The sequence below is a fragment of the Pinus tabuliformis genome, chromosome 6 (genome assembly GCF_031772625.1).
Source record: "Pinus tabuliformis cultivar Carrire ecotype Pingquan chromosome 6, CPIR1, whole genome shotgun sequence".
In the NCBI taxonomy this organism is placed as follows: Eukaryota; Viridiplantae; Streptophyta; class Pinopsida; order Pinales; family Pinaceae; genus Pinus; species Pinus tabuliformis.
The window spans coordinates 304,608,132-304,628,101 of NC_142292.1; the positions used below are offsets into that span (position 1 = coordinate 304,608,132).

At 37.8% G+C, this 19,970-nt stretch overlaps 1 protein-coding gene across 2 annotated transcripts in view; it reads right to left on the minus strand.

Moving 5' to 3' along the window:
- KEA3 (K+ efflux antiporter 3) overlaps window positions 1–19,970 on the minus strand; it is a 365,310-nt gene that overhangs the window by 210,717 nt on the left and 134,623 nt on the right. For both annotated transcript variants that reach the window (XM_089415486.1, XM_089415490.1), the window contains exon 5: window positions 849–950. In XM_089415486.1, coding sequence (XP_089271612.1) covers window positions 849–950 — 102 coding nt within the window. The remainder of the gene's footprint in view (window positions 1–848; window positions 951–19,970) is intronic.

Here is a 19,970-nt window from a genome sequence, read left to right on the forward strand (position 1 = left end):
TATCATGTTGGTGAGTCAATCAGGCCATAAATTGCTAGATTATGGATTATATTCTCCTAAGGTACAAGGGATTATTCTGTAGCTCATCATCGTTAAGCACAATTCTGTTCTGTTAAATTGGCATTGTTTGCAGAAGGCTACAACAGATCTGCTATAGTGCTAACTGCAACAGAAGCACATTGTCTCACAGAAGGTTCTTTACTGTTGGTAGGTTATTTGGCTCTTATCTTCCTTTCTGCTTTTGGTAGAGTAGCAATAGGAGTTGCTTTTGCACCCCCACTCTGTATTTATAATGGTTCTGCTTTTTTAGTCCCATTCTGATCATTTGTTGGACATTAATATAACTATTTTATCTTAATTTATCTCATCCAGACCTCATTCTAGAGTGGTACTAAAGATTTGTCGCGTGTAATTAGCAAGGCACCTAAGTGCCTTGTTGATCATTTTCCTGAAAGATTTGTGTGCTCTGAGTAGAATTGCAAAGCTGCGGATTTTGCAACAAACACCAGCAAATTATTTAGAAATTTCATTGTCAAAATCATAAATTTAGCCTAATTAATGTAAGTCACATGTATCATGTTTAAAGTACAAGAAGGATTAGCCATCAATGTGGAGTCACAACCTTTTACAGCCCAGTTCATTTTCTTAATGTCAAAACCTATACTCAAATATGAACTTCAGTCAGACGATGTAGAGTCTCTGAAAGCCAATTGGAACCAACTAAAATGTGAAAAGGAAAATAACAAAAATTAATCCTAAGATAGGGTCACTGGGAAAATTTCTTAACAATCTCACATCTTTCCATCTCATAGATGGAATGCATATGTGTCTTGGGTTCCGATTCTCACCAAATCAGGTCCTGAATGAAACAAAAATTGGAGAATTCTTGTCCCAATAGCTCCATTTGGTGGAAGTTCAAATGCTGTGAATGCCAAAGTACATAATATGACCTGTAATAGAGAAGAACACATTACTTACATGGAAAGCATAATTAAACAACGCTCTTCCTAATACTTTGCTCTGACAAATAAAACACAGAACAAAATTGTTCTGTAGCTTATAATGAATTTAGATGGCAACCCTAACAAACACAACATTCTTAGAGGTGCAAATAAATAGTTCTCTCTTATTTGTATATAAATAATCCTAAACTTATTGGTATTAAGAGTAGATAAGTATTCATGGAGATCATCCTTTGCAATCCACCAGAACTGTAAACTACAATAAATTGCATGCATTTAAGGAAAACAAATAGCATATAAGACTCTATCCAATGTGTCTTAAGGTCTTTGTCAAGAAAAATGATGCAATAAAAAAGGCAGTACCATATGTACATCAATGGTCATGTGACAATCGATAATGCAAATTTATTTTTATTACAATAGTTAAGCAACTTTTATAATCCTAGACAAATATGCTACTAGTTTTGCTGTTCCTATTACCCACCAAAATAGGTAACCCCACAGGAGAAATTTTTTCTCCTATTCTTGACAGCCAGTCAGCCATTCAGCCAGCTTCATGAAGAAGGAAAACTCCAAGATAAAGATTGAACCAGATGAACAACCCTTGACTTGTGCCAAGGAGGGACATGGTGACTTGTTTATGCTTAGATGACAGCAGATAGTTTCATGACTATTGAGTTTGTTGTTGTGAGATATCTTTGTTAAGTAGTTTTCCATTTCCTTTTAATTCTGGTTATAAAAAGGATTGGTGGTTCTTAAACTGGAAGCCCCGGTTTCAAGAACATCAATTCTTATGTGTTTAAGAGGTCAAGTTGTTTGATCAACTTCTGAACACATTCAGTATCCAGACAACCTTCCTAGCAACTGAGCGATAGCCAAAAGAGAAATATCCGACATGTGGTGGTAGGTCCATAGAGTGGTTCATTACTTGACAGCTCTTATCACAGAAGCCCCCACGAGCCGAGTTTGTCAATATTGTTGATCTTACAAGTTCGTCAACGATGGTCAAAGGAAGTTATGTTTTAAATGGAGGTCAAGTTGTAGCTCGAAATCGTGGGGTGAAGAAAAAGTGGTGTCTACAAGATTCCAGAGTGAATGTGAGTGTTAATGAAGACCAATCAAACAGAGATTAGTTTTGTTGTTGTAATATGTGTTTTCTATATTGTAATTTGTGTTATTTTGCATTTGGCATGTAAGCATTAAGGGAGGGACTTGGAAGATAATGCTTCCATGCTGAGTTTGGAATTGGTTTGAGATTTGTAGGAGGTAGTTGAGAGATTTTCTCAACTCCTATCTCTAAGGTTAGAAGTAGTTGGAACTAAGTTCAACTATATATATGTAATGTAATTGAATGAAGTGTGTAATAGAGAATATAGTTTTGTGAGTATTTGTGAATACTATGTCTAGAATTTCAAGTTCTAAATAAAAGCATATCATGGCCACAAGCACGAAACAAAAGAAAAGGAAAATCATAAAATGCAAACGATGACTAAGACATTTAATATAACATTTGGACAAAAGCCAAACATGAGCTCCACCCCATGGCCACAAGCACGAAACAAAAGAAAAGGAAAATCATAAAATGCAGACGATGACTGAGACATTTAATATAACATTTGGACAAAAGCCAAACATGAGCTCCACCCCTTATCATTATGGCCATCACTCTAGTTTCTATGGCCCATGATTTCCCCCATATCATTAAAGGAACCCATGCATGTCCCAACCCCTGGTGGGCGATGAACTGCCCCACCTTAAGGGGGTAATAAATGCTTTACATCATTCAAGCATGCTCTCATTTCTTGGAGCTTCGAGTAGTAATACAAGGAAAAATCATGAAAAAGCAAATAAGCAAATAAAGAGGGGTGGAAAAACTTGTGCTTGAATGATCTTCTTCTTTAGCTCATCGAAAGCCCTCTACTGACCCTTTCCCCACTGGAAACTCTTGCCACTTGTTGTTATAGTGTGGAGCGTTGCTACTATTGTTGAAAATGAGGCTATGAATTTCCTCAGGTACTGTGCTACCCCAATGAAACTCCAAACCTCAAAAAAATTAGTAGTCGTGGCCATTTCATGATGGCCTCCATCTTGGCAAGATCTATCTTCATCTCTCCTCCACCTATCACATACCCCAAATACACCAAACACTGTTGTGCAAACTCACACTTCTTGAGATTTGCTAGCAGTTGGTGCTTCTTTAATGTCTCCAGCACCTGCGTCAAATGTGAGGTGCTCTTCCCAAGTAGCACTATATAACGTTATATCACCCAAATAGACAATAACGAATGAATCTATAAAAGGAAGCAGTACATCATTCATTAATCTCATAAACATAGTTGGTGCATTACATAGGCCAAATGGCATGACTAACCACTCGTACAAACCTTGCCTGGTTTTGAAGTCAGTCCTCGAAACTCCCAACCTAAAAAAAATTAGTAGGCACCGGCCATTTCATGATGGCCTCCATCTTGCCAAGATCTATCTTCATCTCTCCTCCACCCATCACATACCCCAAATACACCAAAGGTTGTCGTGCAAACTCACATTTCTTGAGATTTGCTAGCTGTTGGTGCTTCTTTAATGTCTCCAGCACCTACGTCAAATGTGAGGTGCTCTTCCCAAGTAGCACTATATAACGGTATATCATCCAAATAGACAATAACGAATGAATATATAAAAGGGCACAGTACATCATTCATTAATCTCATAAACATAGTTGGTGCATTACATAGGCCAAATGGCATGACTAACAACTCATACAAACCTTGTCTGGTTTTGAAGGAAGTCCTCGAAACTCCAAACCTCAAAAAAATTAGTAGGCACCGGCCATTTCATGATGGCCTCCATCTTGGAAAGATTTATCTTCATCTCTCCTCCACCCATCACATACCCGAAATACAACAAAGACTGTTGTGCAAACTCACACTTCTCGAGATTTGCTAGCAATTGGTGCTTCTTTAATGTCTCCAGCACCTGCATCAAATGTGAGGTGCTCTTCCCAAGTAGCACTATATAACGATATATCATCCAAATAGACAATAACAAATGAATCTATAAAAGGGCGCAGTACATCATTCATTAATCTCATAAACATAGTTGGTGCATTTCATAGGCCAAATGGCATGACTAACCACTCATTAAAACCTTACCTGGTTTTGAAGGCAGTGCTCTAGGTATCTTCTTCTTTAAATAAAACTTGATGATATCCAGACTTTTAGTCCAACTTGGTAAGGTATTTTGCTTGTTGCATCTGATCTAGCAGATCATCTATCCTGGGCAGGGGGTACCCATTCTTGAGCGTAATTTTGTTCAATGTCCTGTAATCTATACACATCTGCCAAGACTCATCTTTCTTCCATGATGATGGGTGACCCACATGGTGATGTGCTCAGTTGAATGACACCCTGTTCCAGCAACTACTATTGTAGTTGTTTCTTCTCCTCGCTTCTATAAAAAATTGGCTATACAACCCAATGTTTCGCAATGGGGAGTCCAACAATAGTTGGATCTCGTTCTCCACTTCCCTCTTAGGTGGTAAACCTTTTAGGCTCTCGGAACACATCCCTATATGCCTGTAGCGACTCTTCCAATTGTTTTAGTTTCTTAGTACACCCCTCCAAGAATGCCTTGCCTCTTGCTAACTCTTCTATAGACTAATTTTCTCTTAAAAACAATAAAACATACTTCTTGCTAGAATTGATCAATTTTTTGGCTTGGTTGGCACTTACCAGTGAAATTTTCAACTTGGCTTTGTGTGCGTTGATGATGAGCGATTTTCCATCCTTGACGAGCCGGTACTAGTTGGCTCTCCACATGAATATTTCATCTCGCATATTCATGTAGGGACTCCCAAACATGACTCCAAATACATCAACAGCAACCACATCTAGTTCTACTTCATCAATAAAATCAGCATTGACGGAAAATCTAATTTTACACAGTTTTGTTATCTTCAACTCTGCATCCTTATTTACCCATCCCAATGGATATGGACTTGGATGATCATGAACTTCCAACCCCAACTTCTTGACTAGCTCTGCTGCAATGAGATTTTCCTGTGATCTTGAGTCAAATAGAGCATTAATCTTTGTCTTCTTCACTGGTATCTTTATATGGAAGTTTTTGGTCAATTATTTATCTTCCTGTTGCTAAAGGCTACTCAGATTCACCTCCTTCTATACTGACGTAAAGATGATCTTCTCATCCATGTCCGAGTTGCTTTCGACTTGGTTGCTCAAATCAATAGCTATGAGATTCTTCTTCTTATTGTCTTTCTTTTTGTTCTTCGAGTTAGCTTTGGATGTAACTTCCAGCACTTCTCCTCTGTATGGACGTCAACGTTGTAGTGGTGTAGTGGTTGCTGGGATCTTTGCACTAAATTGTTGTAGCTGACATCTTTTTATCTTCCCCCCGTTTTTCTTCTTCTTCCCATCCTTAGAAGTGTCTTGTTGCTCCTTCTACTTTGATCCACTTTATTGTGCTCTCTTCAAGCTTATGTTCTCCAGGTACTATGATTGTACACAAGCCTCGTCCACTGATTTGGGCTTGAACAACATCACTTGTTCCCACAGATGGTGGTGCAGACCCCCCAAATACTTGAGTACATCTAGTTTCTTGGGGAGATACCCAGCATTATGGCCGACTTTCTAAACTTTGTGGTGTACTCCTGCATGCTTTGCCCCGACTTTTCCTAAAGTAGTGCCACTAGATCCACTAGTCCTCCATGTACCCAGTAGGATAAAACTGTGACTTAATGAGGGTTTTGAAATCTTCCCACTTAGTCACTAAAGGCTCTCCCTCTAACCTCGGGGTCTTCATATAGCTCTCCCACCAAGTCAGGGCATGGCCCTCTAATTTCAGTCATGCAAATGATATATTTTGTTCTTCCTCAATTTGATGGACGCTGAAATACACTTCCAGTTGCTTCAATTAGTGATTCAGCTTTAGGGCGTTGATCTCGCCGTGGTACGACTTGATATCAACCTTTGCTTCCTGTTGACCACTACCGGTCAACCGCCCATAGCAGTACACCCCCTTTTTCTTTGCAAAAAGGGTAGCGCTTGATCGACATGTCCGTGCCATCCTGCTGTCATCAGCAGCTTGATCATTTTAATTGTAAACCCAGTCTGCATGTATGAATTGTAAATAATCTTAGCACATATAAGTCGTGTATGTAAATTGCCTAGGTGGACCTAACTTTCTAATGGTAATCTACGTCCCGGAAGGTTTTTCGTCTCACCGATCCATGATCGGCAGAGTTTTCCTTCAGCCTGACCCCAAAGCCGGGATGGATTTTGTTATTAGAATTTTAGGAGAATCCTAGTGCGTTAATCTGCTAGATTATAGTTATGTCGCAGAACTAGGTGGTTTATGAGGGTCTATGATAGAGGGTTTTCCCCCTTAAGATGTAAATTGTAAAAGTCATGATGAAAAGTGTCTTGAGGATGTTTTAATCCCCTCATAAGTCCCAAGTCCTAGGTCCTAGGTGATTTTTCCAAAGGCTAAGTTCGAGGATCCATTTAAAAATGAATTAAAAAATTAAAAAAATTAAATAAATAAATATAATAATAAAAAATTATAAAAATAAAAATAATAAAATAATAAATAAAAAAATTATTATAAAATAAAGCAAAAACCCTAAAATAATAATAATAATATTTTGAGTGAATGCATGCAAAATTTCATTTTTTAAATGAATTAACAAATTCGACGGATGAGATTAAGAGATGTCTTGATCCTCATCGACGGTCGAGATCATTTCGACATGGATCACTCGAACTAGCCGTTGGGATCATTTCCTTTAAGTAGGGTGCTAGGGGTCATTTGAGATCAGATTGGATCTGTGAGTCTTGTGCTGAAGAAGCTCTCTTGTAGTTCATTTTTCTTGTGCAATAAAGAAGACTTTGGGGTTAAAAATCTTGCTGGTGTTACTCTTCTGAAAATGTTGTAAGATTGTTCTATTTGTTCTGCATAATTTTATTTTCAGCCATTAATGATAGCTTAATGAAGATTGATCTAGGCACAGGTATCTTGTCTGATCTTTGGGGTTTGAATGATAGTTTAGATTCTGAAATATATTGGCAGGTATCTCCATTTGATCGGGGTTTCACTATTGTTTTCTCCTTCTACGTTGATGGTTGATTTTAAGTTGTGCAGGAAATCCTTTTTTCAGATTACCGGGCGTTAGGGGAAGTTCTCGGCTGAACCAGCCAACTCCCGGGTGGTGTTTTCTCAAAGAGCCCAGCCAGTTCTTGATCCCGGGCTTATCATTCGAAATATTTTTCTTATTAATGCATGCAGGGTTTTCTGAAGCATTTTACATTTAAATTAAATGCTGATAATATTACTGTGATTATTGATAAATCTGGCTACTAAAGAGCCTTAGATCTATAAATACTGTAATCCTTTTGCTGGATCTAGGGTTTTGATTTTGTTTACTGCAATTTTTTTTTTGTGATTTTAGGATAGTTTTGAAGGGTTTTACTTTAAAATTTTGTGTATATCTGCCGGGTTTTGTTTTCCTCTTGCAGGTTACAGACCTAAGACAAGATCTGGAGTTTTCTCGGTCCTCTGGGTGTTGTGTTGATTGATTGACCATCTGCTTGGCTGGTCGTGGAAGCATCAAGGCCCAGAAATCACGCATAGAAGGAAGCATATTTCGTTTCAAGGGTTTTGGCTTTTCTGTCACCCACGTGAAAACATCAGGCTATCTGCAAAATCTGTGCATTTCCTTCCACGTCGTGGCTTTATAGCCGTCAAGAGAAAAACTGCAAAGTATACGTGTGGCTGGTTTGTACATGCGCAAGTAAAGAAAACCATCAATTGAGAGCCTTTTCAACGTGAATCGTTCCATCTCCAGTGAATATCAGACATTTGTGTTTCAATACGGGCGTGAGAAAATGAAGGTGCATTGACTGGATAAAGGAAAACGCGTTCACTTATCTATCTGTCACTGTATCCAGCATGAAACAGCGTTGGGCATTTTGTTTACACGAAGACCAGTTCGAGGGCATTTTGTTGAGGCATCGGTCTCCATCTTTCTGCTCGTGGGTATGACTTCATGTGATGCCAGGTTGCTTGAAAGCCTTCTGGCGCGAACTATTCCTCTCCAGGTAAGAAACCCGGTTTCAAACGATTCGTTCAGCCAGAAATCCTCAGGTAACAGCTGCAAATTTGTCCGCCGTTTTTTCTCTCGGGCCAGGCAATTCCTTTGTAATGTCTGCGTGGCGTATCATTTATTCCTCTCAGCGTGAATATCCGTCTAGGCAATGACTACGTATCGTTTTTCTTTGTCTTAGCGCGAGTAAGTCTTGAGTTTTCATTCGCATTTCAATCCAGGGTTTCGATTTCGTTTTAATGACAGCGTTCAGTATTTTGGTAGATTTTCCGTCTTTTAAATTTGACATTATGATTTGCATGATTCGTAGTTAGGATTTAGGCTTATTTTCCTTTAGTTTAATAATTTAGTTTTTATTTTTTGTTAAGCTTTAGTTTCTTCTTTTTTTAAAATAGTTTCATTTTTTTTATTTTATTAATTTAAAGAAAAACAAAAAACAAAAAAAAATATTTTCTTTTCTTTTAGTCTCAGTTTTAGATTTAGTTTCAGTTTTAGCATGGTTTTGTTATTTAGGATTTGAGTTTAGGATTTGTTTAGATTTTAATTTAGTTTTATTTTAGTTTTAAATTTACTTTGAAAATCTTAAAAATTTCAAATCATATATAAAAAAAAAGGAAAATGTATTTTGCGATTTCAGTTCTAGTCCGGGAAATTTTTAGGTTTCATCTTTTGTGCTGAGGCTGATACTTTGGCGTGGGAGTTAATGTTTATCGTGTTTAAATGTTCATTTCAAGATTTACTGCATATATGTGATCTTTGGTGGTTGTTTAAAGCATTTACTCTTTTAAATTGCTGAGCTATTGAGCCTTTATGGTTATCTTGTATTTGGCAAAAGTTAAGCTTTTCATGATAAATGATTGCTCTTCATGGTTTATATTTCTGCAGTATCTGATCCTTAATCGATTAAACATTAACTCCACAAGGCACTGGTCTATTAACTTCTAAATCAAGTAAGTGTTGGTTTCCTTTCGTGTCCACTGTCTCCTAACCCAACTGATTCACAGTTGGTTTTCATCATTTCATAGGGTCTACCCCCCTTAGCCGCGGGAGACAGGCTTAGACAGAGGGATCGGGGATCAGGGTGACAGCCCCCGGTCTGAGCGTTGTCGTGTCAATCTGTGCGACAACATTTTTTGGCGCCGTTGCCGGGGATACTTTATTCTCGGTGTTTCAACGACTTTTCATCATTCATCGTTCATCTTTCTCATCTCTCATTTGAGCTGGCAGATTCAACCTTTGGGGTTATCATTTGGATCTTTTATTGCCTTATTTTTCATCATATCAGCAGCATCTCTTCGGTTTGTTTTTTGTTTGGGTGGCGACTCCATTTTTCATTTTTCCCAGACAATAAGCCTTCCTCATATCTGCTTGTGTTTCTTTTTTGGATCCTAGAATTAAACTCATTGTTCAAGTGGCGACTCCATTTCTTTCATCTATTGATTTTCTTGAGCAGAGATCTCGTTCTATCATCCATTTGATCCCTTATTATTCATCATGTATTATTCATTTAAACCATGTCATTTTACTGACCGTCTCCATGATTTTTCGGAGGAGGCCATTTCCAAATTACCTCTGTTCTCGGGTGGTGATTCAATCGCTGTTAAAAGGCATCTAGGCTTGTTTTCTTGTATAGTGATCATATATTGTAGACCCCCTCAGTTTAATCATGAAGATATCAAAATGCGTCTTTTTGTCTTTTCTTTAGAGGGTGATGCTTTGAATTGGTTTAACAATTTTCCTAAGGATTCTTTCACTTCTTTACAAGACATTGTCAATGCTTTTAACGATAGATATGGTAATCCAAACAGCTTGCCTTCTGCCCCTAAAATTGTGCAACAGAATGAAAGTAATTTGATAAAAGGTCCAGTTGTCGGTGAAAGATTCCAAGACGATTCTTCATATCAGAATGTGTCGTCCACCTGTACTATTTCAGATCAAGTCCATGATAGTGGAAAAGCAGGGACAAATGACAACGAAAGGGAAGATCAAAAGCAAATTATACAAGAACTAATGTTGCTGGTAAAAAATATGGAGATTAATCAAACTAATTACGTCAATGATGTGAGAACTTTATGCACCCACCTGGAAAAACGTAATAGGGAGATGGAGATTATGCAAAATCAACATGCTAAAGAAATTGAGGCCATGAAGACTAATCATGACACAGAAATTAGATTTATGCAAAGCAAGTTATCAGGCTTAGAGGAAAATAAGATGACCATGAAAGTTGATCATGATAGGAAAATTAATTCTATGCAAAACAAGTTATTAACTATGGACGAAGAAATGACTATCATGACATTCGATCATAATAATCAGTTGGCCACCATGCAAGCAAATCATAAGGAAGAAATAAACTCCATGCAGTATTGCTTGATGAATATAAAGGAAAAGAACGATAAAGTAATAAAAGATATGGAAGAAGACCATGCCAGGCAAATCAGTGCTATAAAGGTTGAACACTCTAGTCAGATGGATGCCATTAAAATACAGGTTCAAAAGTTTCAACAATGGTCAAAGGATGAGAGAAACCAGGGGACATCAACAGATCAGGAGCCTTCTCATTTGTCGCAACAAGTTCCATCTTATTATGAGGAGGTCATTGGTTCGATTGAAAGATGGTTAATTGAAGGTGATCCAGATAGACTTAAAAATGATAAAGATCAGATGCAGGATAAAGAAAAACATGTCACGCATATCTTACATACTTCATCTGATAGCTTTGAAACAGAAAGTTACATGTCATCAGTGATACAACCTGCCACAAAGAAAAAGCGCAAGAGAAAGAGAATGAGAAGAAGATTTGATGCATCAGACGGCCGCGAGCAGCTTGATTTTCGGATAGCAAAAAGTCCTACCATATGCAGAATTGGACATGGTACATCCGACAAGCAGCCGACAAATTTGCCTGAAAGCAGGCAAATGCTCAATATACACTATATTGAACACATCTGATGCCAAGGGCATCCGCTGTATTTCTAACCCTACTCCTTGTTTTTTCAGCATTTTCATTTCTGTTTTAGGATTAGATTTACTTTTCATGTTACTAGATAGTTAATAAATGAAGAGCTTTTATCTTTCCTGTGCTTAATGTATATGATGATTTTTTGGATGGACGCTACTTATATTTTGTTGTGTGTTGCATGGATGCAGACTCTGGATTCTCACATTCCTACAGTGCAACAACGTGTCCCAAAGTAGAGCCAGATGTTGACCACTACCGGTCAACCGACCATAGCAGTACACCGCCTTTTTCTTTGCAAAAAGGGTAGCGCTTGATCGACATGTCCGTGCCATCCTGCTGTCATCAGCAGCTTGATCATTTTAATTGTAAACCCAGTCTGCATGTATGAATTGTAAATAATCTTAGCAGATATAAGTCGTGTATGTAAATTGCCTAGGTGGACCTAACTTTCTAATGGTAATCTACGTCCCGGAAGGTTTTTCGTCTCACCGATCCATGATCGGCAGAGTTTTCCTTCAGCCTAACCCCAAAGCCGGGTTGTCATTAGAATTTTAGGAGAATCCTAGTGTGTTAATCTGCTAGATTATAGTTGTGTCGCAGAACTAGGTGGTTTATGAGGGTCTATGATAAAGGGGTTTTCCCCCTTAAGATGTAAATTGTAAAAGTCATGATGAAAAGTGTCTTGAGGATGTTTTAATCCCCTCATAAGTCCTAAGTCCTAGGTCCTAGGTGATTTTTCCAAAGGCTAAGTTCGAGGATCCATTTAAAAATGAATTAAAAAATTAAATAAATAAGTATAATAATAAAAAATTATAAAATTATAAAAATAAAAAGAATAAAATAATAAAAAAAATTATTATAAAATAAAGCAAAAACCCTAAAATAATAAAATAATAATATTTTGAGTGAATGCATGCAAAATTTCATTTTTTAAATGAATTAACAAATTCGACGGATGAGATTAAGAGATGTCTTGATCCTCATCGACGGTCGAGATCATTTCGACATGGATCACTCGAACTAGCCGTTGGGATCATTTCCTTTAAGTAGGGTGCTAGGGGTCATTTGAGATCAGATTGGATCTTGAGTCTTGTTCTGAAAAAGCTCTCTTGTAGTTCATTTTTCTTGTGCAATAAAGAAGACTTTGGAGTTAAAAATCTTGCTGGTGTTACTCTTCTAAAAATGTTGTAAGATTGTTCTATTTGTTCTGTATAATTTTATTTTCAGCCATTAATGATAGCTTAATGAAGATTGATCTAGGCACAGGTATTTTGTCTGATCTTTGGGGTTTGAATGATAGTTTAGATTCTGAAATATATTGGCAGGTATCCCCATTTGATCGGGGTTTCACTATTGTTTTCTCCTTCTACGTTGATGGTTGATTTTAAGTTGTGCAGGAAATCCTTTTTTCAAATTACCGGGCATTAGGGGAAGTTCTCGGCTGAACCAGCCAACTCCCGAGTGGTGTTTTCTGAAAGAGCCCAGCCAGTTCTTGATCCCGGGCTTATCATTCGAAATATTTTTCTTATGAATGCATGCAGGGTTTTCTGAAGCATTTTACATTTAAATTAAATTCTGATAATATTACTGTGATTATTGATAAATCTGGCTACTAAAGAGCCTTAGATCTGTAAATATTGTAATTCTTTTGCTGGATCTAGGGTTTTGATTTTGTTTACTGCAAAAAAAAATTTGTGATTTTAGGATAGTTTTGAAGGGTTTTACTTTAAAATTTTGTGTATATCTGCCGGGTTTTGTTTTCCTCTTGCAGGTTACAGACCTGAGACAAGATCTGGAGTTTTCTCGGTCCTCTGGGTGTTGCGTTGATTGATTGACCATCTGCTTGGCTGGCCGTGGAAGCATCAAGGCCCAGAAATCACGCATAGAAGGAAGCATATTTCGTTTCAAGGGTTTTGGCTTTTCTGTCACCCACGTGAAAACATCAGGCTATCTGCAAAATCTGTGCATTTCCTTCCACGCCGTGGCTTTATAGCCGTCAAGAGAAAAACTGCAAAGTATACGTGTGGCTGGTTTGTACATGCGCAAGTAAAGAAAACCATCAACTGAGAGCCTTTTCAACGTGAATCGTTCCATCTCCAGTGAATATCAGACATTTGTGTTTCAATACGGGCGTGAGAAAATGAAGGTGCATTGACTGGATAAAGGAAAACGCGTTCACTTATCTATCTGTCACTGTATCCAGCGTGAAACAGCGTTGGGCATTTTGTTTACACGAAGACCAGTTCGAGGGCATTTTGTTGAGGCATCGATCTCCATCTTTCTGCTCGTGGGTATGACTTCGTGTGATGCCAGGTTGCTTGAAAGCCTTCTGGCGTGAACTATTCCGCTCCAGGTAAGAAACCCGGTTTCAAACGATTCGTTCAGCCAGAAATCCTCAGGTAACAGCTGCAAATCTGTCCGCCGTTTTTTCTCTCGGGCCAGGCAATTCCTTTGTAATGTCTGCGTGGCGTATCATTTATTCCTCTCAGCGTGAATATCCGTCTAGGTAATGACTGTGTATCGTTTTTCTTTGTCTTAGCGCGAGTAAGTCTTGAGTTTTCATTCGCATTTCAGTCCAGGGTTTCGATTTCGTTTTAATGACAGCGTTCAGTATTTTGGTAGATTTTCCGTCTTTTAAATTTGACATTATGATTTACATGATTCGTAGTTAGGATTTAGGCTATTTTTCCTTTAGTTTAATAATTTAATTTTTATTTTTTGTTAAGCTTTAGTTTCTTCTTTTTTTAAAATAGTTTCATTTTTTTATTTAAAAAAAAAAAAAAAAAAGATTTTCTTTTCTTTTAGTCTCAGTTTTAGATTTAGTTTTAGTTTTAGCATGGTTTTGTTATTTAGGATTTGAGTTTAGGATTTGTTTAGATTTTAATTTAGTTTTATTTTAGTTTTAAATTTACTTTGAAAATCTTAAAAATTTCAAATCATATATATATAAAAAGAAAAAAGAAAAAGGGAAAATGTATTTTGCAATTTCAGTTTTAGCCAAATTTTTAGGTTTCATCTTTTGTGCTGAGGCTAATACTTTGGCGTGGGAGTTAATGTTTATCGTGTTTAAATGTTCATTTCAAGATTTACTGCATATATGTGATCTCTGGTGGTTGTTTAAAGCATTTACTCTTTTAAATCGCTAAGCTATTGAGCCTTTATGGTTATCTTGTATCTGGAAAAAGTTAAGCTTTTCATGATAAATGATTGCTCTTCATGGTTTATATTTCTGCAGTATCTGATCCTTAATCGATTAAACATTAACTCCACAAGGCACTGATCTATTAACTTCTAAATCAAGTAAGTGCTGGTTTCCTTTCGTGTCTCCTAACCCAACTGGTTCACAGTTGGTTTTCATCATTTCATAGGGTCTACCCCCCTTAGCCGCAGGAGACAGGCTTAAACGGAGGGGTCGGGGATCAGGGTGACAGCCCCCGGTCTAAGCGTTGTCGTGTCAATCCGTGCGACAACACTTCCATTTTAAACAGGCATTGTGATTGATTCACAACACTCGAACTGGGTTGATCTTTTCCGAGTTCTTTCTTCGGCTTGTTCTCCGTTTCTTCCCGATCTCCTAATCCCCCTTTTGATTTATCCTCTGCATTTGAACCTCCATATTGTCCAAATATCCCAAGCTTATTGCTCAGGGTCGCCATGAGGAAATTTAGATTATGATTTATATCAACGACTTGTTGTTCCAGCCACAAAAACATCTCATCTACAAGATCACAAGGGTTATTCACAGATTTGTCAGCCATGATTAGGGTTTTACGACCTTTTGCCTAGCCAATCTAGATCCCCAGCAAATCTCCACAATACACCCAAAGAAACCTGCTTTGATACCAATATGATCCGTAAACTGTTGAAGATATTCCACTGGACAATTCATCACAAGTTACAACAAATCTGATAAAATTATGTTTAAAATCTAAAATTCTACACTCGTACAAATTTATTAAATTTTTGAATCTTTAGATTCACTGTTAATAGTGCATGCATGCAAATTCAAAATTATGCAGGAAAAGGAGAACGACAAAATAAAAGCTCACACACACATTTGACACAAGATATGCTCTTGGAAACCCTTTCGGGAGAAAAACCCAACCGGAAGGTGAGGTCACTCTACTCTCTTTCTCTGAATGAAAATATGGTTGCGAGTATAAAGAAGTATGGCTTGTGGCTCGTGTTAGCTTTCGTAGCATTGGACAGGTGTTCTAGTCTCCAGTCTCGACTTTGGTCAGGAACACAAGATCTCCAAAACCCATAAAAAGTTTTAGGAGAAAACACCTAGAGGAGGTTCAATTAAGTTAATTGATCAATAATTAAATATTTCCCAAGTCTAACTTAGGAAAAGTGATTAATTAACAGCAATTAATTGAGAAAGGTGAGATTTCCATAGAAACACACATGGATCGAGTTAGAATTGATCTTAGTCGTTGATAAGGATCTAATCATGGTCGTTGGTTCGCCAACTAGAGATTATAAGAGAAACTTGATGGGTAGATGGAGAACACACTAGAGAGCTTGAGTTCCTTGGGAGATCAAACTAACCAATAGCAACAGCTAAGCACGGAAGAAGAATTCAATCTAGAATGGACACAGAGACAAAGAGGGAGCAAAGGCAGTGATTCCAGAGGAGTTTCAAGTTCCAGAGACGCAGCAGCAAAGAAGCCGAGTTATTCCATTTAGAGGCTGCACAAAAGCCTCAAGGAGGAAGATCGCTTCAACGGTAGAGAGGGTTGATTCAGTTGTTGTAGGACGATATTTTCACTAGACGGCCTAACGAGTCACTTCCAGACATGAGTTAGCCAAGACGTCAAATTTTGTCATGTCCCTTCCTAAATCATTTTGGAACAAGATTAATTTTTGTATTATGGGGCCAATTTTGGAGTTAGTGGACCCCATTCGATTTTATTGGGAGATTATACTAGGAGATGCTTTTTTTTGTAGTTAAGTTACGCATGGGGCCACCCTCACTAGGGAATTACTCACTTCCTAGTTCGATTTGCATGGAGGGGGATAACTTTTCCATGGTGTTGGTTAAGTGAGGGCCCACGACGGAGGACAAAATGGAGGGAAAAGTGCTCCACAAAAACTATATAAGGATGGCAGCTCTCCTCTTTTCATTCATTCATGAGAGTATATCGATTTCTCTTTGGTTGCTCGAGCTGCTTAGCCGAGTCACTGGTTGTTTAGCACGAGTTCTTCAGGTGAAGAGCTCACCCTTTCTTCGGGGGACTTCGAGTGCCACCATAGGAAGGTTTTCTTCATTTCTTCAGAAGGAGGATCACATTGTGATTTCCAGCAATAGCATTTCCTTCCAGGTGGTGCATATTACTGGAGGACGCAGTGGGAGAGGAGGTCGAGTTGTTGGTGGTGCTTAGCAGTGGAGTTTTGATGTGATATTTTCTGGAGAGGATTCTAGGGAGGATTGTCAGCATTTGGGAGAGTTTGGGAGCTGATTGAGCTTCTGATTTGGCAGTGTGACTTTCGCACTACCTGGGCTAGCGTAGAGGCAGTGTTTGGGAGCTCATTTTGGTGGGTAGAGTATCAGCCCTTAAGGCTAAGCTTTGTCGTGTGTTGTAGCGGCTACAACCACCCTCCAAAATTTTGTCTTAGCTTCGTTTTGGAGCCTCCCTACCAACCTTTCACAACAACATGTCTTGCTTCATCAAGTACACAAACCTCAGTGATTTTCTTGCAAAAAGGCATCCTGTCTATCAGAGCTTGATGCATTCCCCTCACAGGCTGTCTCTCCAGACTTGGTCCAATTGTAGGCTAAGTAGCTCCCTCAAGAAATTGCACAATTCTGGAGGGCAACCAGCCTTCCCTCCAGAAATTGCGCAATTCAGTCTGGCAGCCTACTGGGCTCCAGAATTGCGCAATTTTTCCAGTCAAGCTTCATCCAGAAAATTGCACAATTCCTCCCAGCAGGGCTGCTCAGCCCAGGAATTGCGCATCCTGGGCAGCAGTCAGCTGCTCTGCCCAAAAATCGCGCAAATCTCCTGGGCAATCAGCCCAGCTCCCTTCCAAAAATGCGCATTTCCTCCCAACAGGCAGGCTCTTGCATGTACAGTTATTTTAACCAGTTCCACCTAGGACCAAGGAAACTTGACTTACATGCATGGGTTGATTTTTCCAAGAATAGAAAAAGCAACATGCAAAAAGCATCCCTAGATTTTTAGGGATCTATTTCTAGTAACTGGAGGTTACATGCAAAGATCGCTTTAGAGTATTTCCTCCAAGTGTCGCTTTTTCCTAGATTTGTGGCATGCGCGTCATGAGCCTCAAACTTAGGTCATATCATATCAGGTGAAGGGATTTCAGTAGACCGTGAGAAGGTAAAAGCAATCATGGAATGGCCAATACCGAAAAACGCACATGAAGTACGAAGCTTTATGGGTTTATCCGGTTACTACCGAAGATTTGTGGAGGGATTCTCCAAAATTGCAAAGTCGATTACAACCCTTCAGCGTAAAAGTGTTAAATATGAATGGACTGAGGAATGTAATAAAGCATTCTTTGAACTCAAAATACTACTGTCCAGTGCACCAATCTTAAGAGTCCTTGATATAGACAAAGATTTTACGGTATGTACTGATGCATCCAAACAAGAGCTGGGTGCAGTGTTGATGCAAGATAGAGGAGTAATAGCATATGCCTCCAGAAAGTTAAAACCTCATGAAGAACTCTATGCTACTCACGATTTAGAGTTAGCCATTGTAGTACTAGCTTTAAAGATTTGGAGACATTATCTAGTAGGGCGAAGTTTTACACTTAAAAGCGACCATCAAAGTCTACAATATTTGTTCACCCAAAGAGACTTAAATGCTAGACAAAGACGATGGAGTGAATTCCTAAGTGAATATGACTTTGGAATATCATATATTAAGGGAAAAGAAAATGTAGTAGCAGATGCTTTAAGCAGAAGACCACGGATATTCTCTCTCATACCTATCAAAGTAGACTTAAGGCAGCGAGTACTAGAATATCTCATAAAAGATAGCTGGTATTTAAAGGTGAGATCTAATCTTGAGGGTAAAAAGCCAAAAGAATATAAGTTTGAAGGTTATGAACTAGAAGATGATGGAATCTTACGATTCCATGGAAGGATGTATATTCCTGATAATAGGGATCTTCGAGACACTATCCTTAAGGAAGCCCACAGAGCAGTGTATTGTGCACATCCTAGAGTAAAGAAAATGTATGCGGATACCAAGAAACTCTTCTTCTGGTCGGGCATGAAACGTGATATCGTTCAATTTGTTGCAAAATGTTTAGAATGTCAACAAGTAAAAGCAGAGGATCTCTTACAACCTCACGACATTCCTATGACCAAATGGGAGATCATTTCTATGGATTTCATCACTGGACTACCTGTTACTTCTCAAAGACACAATGCCATTCTGGTAGTAGTGGATAAATTAACGAAAAGCACACATTTTATTCCCGTAAGAGATACTTACGAAGTTGTTGACGTAGCTCGAGTACCTTGCTTACGTATATGAAACACAAGGTTCCTACAACACTGAACTCTTCGGAACACAGCAGGTTCCTACCTCGAGGGAATGGAAGGAATGACGAAGCTCACTATTCTGATGGTGAGGGATTACGGAGAATCTCAATGGTGGAGGGTCCCTTAGGGGTATTAGATTTCATGGAGTACCTAAGAAGATTATATCCGATAGAGATTCATGATTCACTTCAAGATTCTGGACTTGCATGTAGTCAGCCTTAGGAACTCAACTAAATTTGAGCACAGCTTATCATCCTGAAACCGATGGGCAAACAGAAAGAGTAAATCAAGTACTTGAAGATATGTTGAGAATGTATGTTATGGATCAGCAATCACACTGGGAAAAGTACTTATCCTTAGTCGAATTCCTATACAATAATAGTTACCACAGTTCGATTGGAATGCCTCCATTTGAAGCATTATACGTGTTGTCGCGGAGATTGACACGACAACGCTCAGACCGGGGGCTGTCACTCTGATCCCCGATCCCTCCGTTTAAGCCTGTCTCCCGCGGCTAAGGGGGGTAGTCCCTGAGAGATGACGAGACCAACTGTGGACCGGTTGGTTGGGAGACACGAGACACGATAAAAAGCACTCGATGGATTTGATTAATTTAGCAGACCAGTGTCTTAAGAGATTGTGGTTAAAACGATTACTTGTTAAATGATATAAAAATATGGACCATGAACAGCAATCATCTATCATCAGCTAAATCACAAGACCAAAACGATATCCGGCAACTGAAAATTTTGAAGAGATAAATGCCTTAAGTCACCACAAGAATCATGAATTGTTAATCAGACATCGTATTCGTATCTCGACTTGAAAAATTTTAGATCTTAGCAAGAAAGATATAACATGAAAAACCACTGAGACTGGCAAAAACTAATTTTCCACAAAATTTTAATATTTTTTTCAAAAAAAAAAATTATATCTTTTTTCAATGTTTTTTTTTTTTTAAAACAAAAGTTAAAAATGAAATCTAAAAAAATTAATCTAAAACTAAACTATTTTAAAAGATAAAACTAAATCTAAAAAAAAAAATTATAAATCTTTTTTATTTTTTATTTTTCATAAAAATGAAAACTAAAAATCTAAACTAAGCAAAAATTTAAAACTATATTAAAATCTAAATAAAATACAACCTAACTTAAAGAATAAATTAAAATCTAAATACAATCTATGCTAACCTTCTTATATTTTTTATTTTCTTTTTATTTTAGAACCAAATTAAAAATCTAATTTAAATTTAAAAGACTAATATTAAAATATAAAAAACTAAAACATACACATTTTTATTTTTTGATTTTTTCTGAATCTATACTTAAAAAATGAAACTATTTTAAAAAGAAAAAAAAAAATGAAATTCGAAACACGTAACCAGCACTTAAAACTAAACATAAAATAAAA